Source organism: Austrofundulus limnaeus, unplaced genomic scaffold, assembly GCF_001266775.1.
Source record: "Austrofundulus limnaeus strain Quisiro unplaced genomic scaffold, Austrofundulus_limnaeus-1.0 Scaffold18, whole genome shotgun sequence".
Lineage (NCBI taxonomy): Eukaryota > Metazoa > Chordata > Actinopteri > Cyprinodontiformes > Rivulidae > Austrofundulus > Austrofundulus limnaeus.
The window spans coordinates 3,219,486-3,223,843 of record NW_013952420.1 but is presented as its reverse complement, the minus strand read 5'-3'; the positions used below and the strand labels follow the sequence as shown (position 1 = coordinate 3,223,843).

General features: G+C 33.6%; 1 protein-coding gene across 1 annotated transcript in view; it reads right to left on the bottom strand.

Moving 5' to 3' along the window:
• The window catches only part of dnah5 (dynein, axonemal, heavy chain 5), a gene marked incomplete at its 5' end in the record, with an annotated part of 62,439 nt that overhangs the window by 28,451 nt on the left and 29,630 nt on the right, over window positions 1-4,358 (bottom strand). Inside the window, 3 exon segments of the mRNA XM_014003420.1 lie at window positions 1,394-1,508; window positions 1,828-1,966; window positions 2,290-2,394. Of these exon segments, the coding sequence (XP_013858874.1) occupies window positions 1,394-1,508; window positions 1,828-1,966; window positions 2,290-2,394 (359 nt within the window).

Here is a 4,358-nt window from a genome sequence, read left to right as displayed (position 1 = left end):
GTTATATATTTATACATTTATTTCCAATAATGATAGGTTTGGTCCTCCATAGGTTTGACATGCGTATTTGATTGTTCTTTTTGCTATCAACATTGTAAAAGGTTTTGAAGTTTGCACCAGGAGCTGAAAGTTTATTTGTACATCCACAATGGTGCTGCATGAGGACTTCCAGAGTCTAAAGAGATCTGTGATAGCACTCTGAAAGAAAATGATGCAAACAGGTTTGTTTCTACAAACTTTATAGATATTAAAAGTAACTGACCAGCAAATGGCTGTTACAGTATTTAGATAGACCAAACCCCTACACCTCACCCTACACCCCGACCAAACAGAAAGAGCAATAAAGAAGTGTCTGTGACATGCACATTCTAACAAAAAGTCAAAGAAAACTCCTTTATATTATATAGTTTACCTAATTTACCTATTTTGTCACATAACTCTTTTGATTTTGGCTCAGCCCAAGTGAAACAGGAAGTGACATCAAAKGGGAACTCTTTAAGAAAGAAAACACCCTGATCTTTGTGAACTGAAAAAATATTATTTGAACTCTGACTCTTTGTGTCTCTGATATTGACTCACAATAATTTGAAAAAACAAACATCACAGTCTTTTCTACAGTCTGGATTGTCTGCCATTTTATTAAACTTCTCCTTACATGCAGACATTCCCTGTTTCGGCAGCTCTGGCATTCAGATATTGTCCAACAATGTCAGAGTATTGCCTAGGGAGGAGGTTCTCGATGCACCAAATAAAAAAGCACTCGGAGAGGTTTTCCAGTTCCAACCAAAAATGTTTTGACTTTACTTCCAAAAAATAAAAAAATAAACAGAAATATTCTCCGGTTGACTTTCAACAAAATCCAAGTAAAAATGTGATTTAGTGGTACAAAAACTGTTTCACTCCTCACTACTTCCACAATGGTTCAGACTCTCTCTACCCAAGTGCCATTTTCTCATTAATCACAGTTGGCCAAACAGGAGGAGGGCCCTGAACAAAAATCACAATGTTTTATCTATAAAAATCATTAGGCTTATTTTAAAACAATAATAATAATTTACATAATTCTACAAATAACAAGAATGTCATTTAAATAATTAATAGGCTCCAACGTTCTCCTTCCCATGCTTTTATCTCAACAATTGGTCAGCTCATAGCAGTGATATTTTTTTTCTTTTGCAATATGTTGTGACGTCACAGGCACCTAAAGCTTTGTATAGCAAGTGTCAAAGTTGTACTGCATAAACAATTGTTTTAATGACAAAAACTAATGGTAAATGTGAATGAATGCATAATTAACATTAATTACAAACATGCCAATATAAAAATAGCATGCATATTTAGGTCAAATTAAGTCATTATGCGATGATGATAATACTTTTGCTGTTAAACTCACCGAGCAAGTGAAAGGTCAAAAAGTCCCAGGAACTGCCTGAGAGAAGTCTGATACATGACGTTGACCATACTCATCTCAGTGATCAGGAAATACAGGATGCTGCCCCTAGTGGCCACTGAAATCACAGAGCAACACAAAGTAAGAGATACAACAAAAAGAAGTAAAACTATTTTTCATATCTCAAAGTTCTATGAACCATGACCTATATTTATTAAACAAAAAAATGATTTTCATACAGTTGGCCTTCAAAACATAATAAAAAGTAACATGTTGGTACAGACAGACAGATTTCTTTATGTGACTGTTTGTCATTGCTTGACTGAAATTAGAAAATAAAAAAGGCAAAAAGTGTTGTTGAAGCTGAAACAAACATTTGATAAAGAATTTGAGTAAAGGAAATGTTTGAACAGTCAGTCTTTAATGTCAAAACCTACCGGGTCGGTATTCCTCTCTTGCAGCATTGATCTGAATCTCAGTCTCKGCAGCAATTTGGAGTTTCTGAGTGACTTCATCAGCCTTTTGCTTTGTGCTGCTGAGAACCGAAATCAGACTCTCATCGTCCACAAGTGAACCCTACAAAAACACATTACAATAAAAATTTAAAAACATTCATCCATCTGATTTGTCCGTGTGAGACACAGAGGATACCCTAGACAGGTCATAACTTACTTAATGTAGCTCTCTCTGTGAAGAATTAGTGCCGGCAACTTTTATTTAGAATCTACATAAACGTGTTTATGATCAGGGATACAAATCTTGATCTGAATTTTAAAAAGCTGCTTCAGTAGCCACACTTATAAAATCCTAATTATATCCATRCATGTAACTCATTTGGAAGTATTACTGTTTATGTTTCCTTTTGTCCATGCATTACATTATGAAATGTATTTTTTTGCCTGTGTGCTGGTAAGTCTGTACAGAAGGTTGTCCTCGAGCTCCTTCATTTTTCTCTTGTTGGATGTCACATCTTCTAAGAGGTCTGTCCTCGCCTTCTCCATTTCCTAAAATTATTAAACAAATCGAAAAGTCAACAAACGAGCACATACTGTATACGTGATAGTATGAGTTATAAAAACTGCAAATTAACATCTGACTTTGACATGAAAAAGCCTTTAGGAATATCAGTTACTCTTGATTGATATTTTAGACAAAGAAAGTGCAATAATAAAAGTTTAAATTAAAATATTTCTTGCTATCTACATTGTAAAAATGTTGTGTTCTGTAAATAGTCAGGTCATCATTTCAAATAACAAATAATTCACAAGTACACAACTACAATTGGATACATTTTACACCAAATGCAAAAATGCTAGTTTTTACAGCACTAAAACCCACCACGAGTGAAATAATGGACCAAAAATAAGTGAAAAAAAAGCTACATTTTTACGTCCATAGCACCACTTAATATGCTTTAAGTGCTACACAGCATCTTAGGCTGTCACTTTAAATTAAATAAGACAAAATCATCTGCTTTAAATAAAACTCAGCCAAGTATAATACATCCAAAATAAACCTTTGTGAAAAGATGTATTTAACTCAAACTGTATAATAATTTTACAGTGAACGTTAATTGACTTCATACATGAAGAAACAAGCTTCTAAACATAACTAAATTATCATAAAAAGAATTTCTAAACATGTTTTAAAACTATGCTGAAAGATATTGCAAACATAAATTGTGAGTTAAAAGAAAACCAAAAAAGCCAATAATGTAGCAAGAGTTTATGGTTTTGTGTCTTTATATTCTGAGGCGGTCTCTTTGAAAATTTTTCTAAAAGTGGTCTTTTTTTCAAAGGTCTCCATCTTTACTGGAATTTTATTTTCTTACAATTTGGCTACTTTTTGACTCGCCTTTGCATTTGCTTTTAGCTACTTAAGCTAACATTCTGGCATAAGAGGGCATCTAAACTCACGAAATTAGGGAGTGGTTTGTTTACTTATAGGGCAACGTTGAAAAAAAAAAAAAAAAATAAAATAAACTGTTTTAAACTAGACTTTAAGCTGCTTGTCACAAAATAAATATTGCTTCTAATTGTATCCACAAAAAATGCCAAAAATAAAAAAATAAAAACAACAACACAACAACATTTAAATGGCATGTCTTTTAAAAAGTAAAAATCCATCAGGGACTTGACATGGGATGTTTAGTTAATCCATGTATTGCTTGCTAAATGCTCATCAGAATTAGTTTTTGAGGAAGATGGCTGTCAAACATCTACTTTAAAAAAGAGAAATGGAGAGAAATGTCTTAGCCTTGCCAAATTACATGAAAACTAAAGATCATAATGGAAAAAGTAATACCGAATAGTAAATCCATGCTGTGGGAACCCGATGCCCATATCCAGCAGTCACTGTGTGAGGGGCAGGGTACACCCTGGACAGGTCACAAGTCCATCACAGGGACACATAGAGACAAATGACTAAACAAATCACTCTCTCACTCACACCTGGCAAGTTAGACAATTTAGAGTTAACAATTTAGACAATTTAGAGTTAACAATTAGCCGAACATTCATGTTTTTGGTAACCCACACATGCATGGAGAGAACATGCAAACTCTACCTAGAAAGGCCCTCAGCTGGGATTATATCTAGCAACTTTCTTGCTGGGAGGCAACAGGCCTACCAACTGAGCCACTGTGTTGTCCATGTTACAAGTTTTAATCAAACTAAACAGTTTGTTGGTAGTTAGATACGTCAGCTTATAAATGTTTAGGTTGTCAACAATTGTACATAGTACGTACAATTGTGCATTTAGATTTATTTATTTATTTATTTATTTATTTATTTATTTATTTATTTAATGTACATGTATTTTGATTGTATTTTTGACAGTAATTTTAACTATGTCCTGTTGTGTCTGTCTCTTCTATAGCACTTTGGTTGGCCTTGTGCTGTTATAAATAAAAGTGGTATGGTATGGTATGGTATGGTATGGTATGGTATGGTATGGTATGGTATGGTAT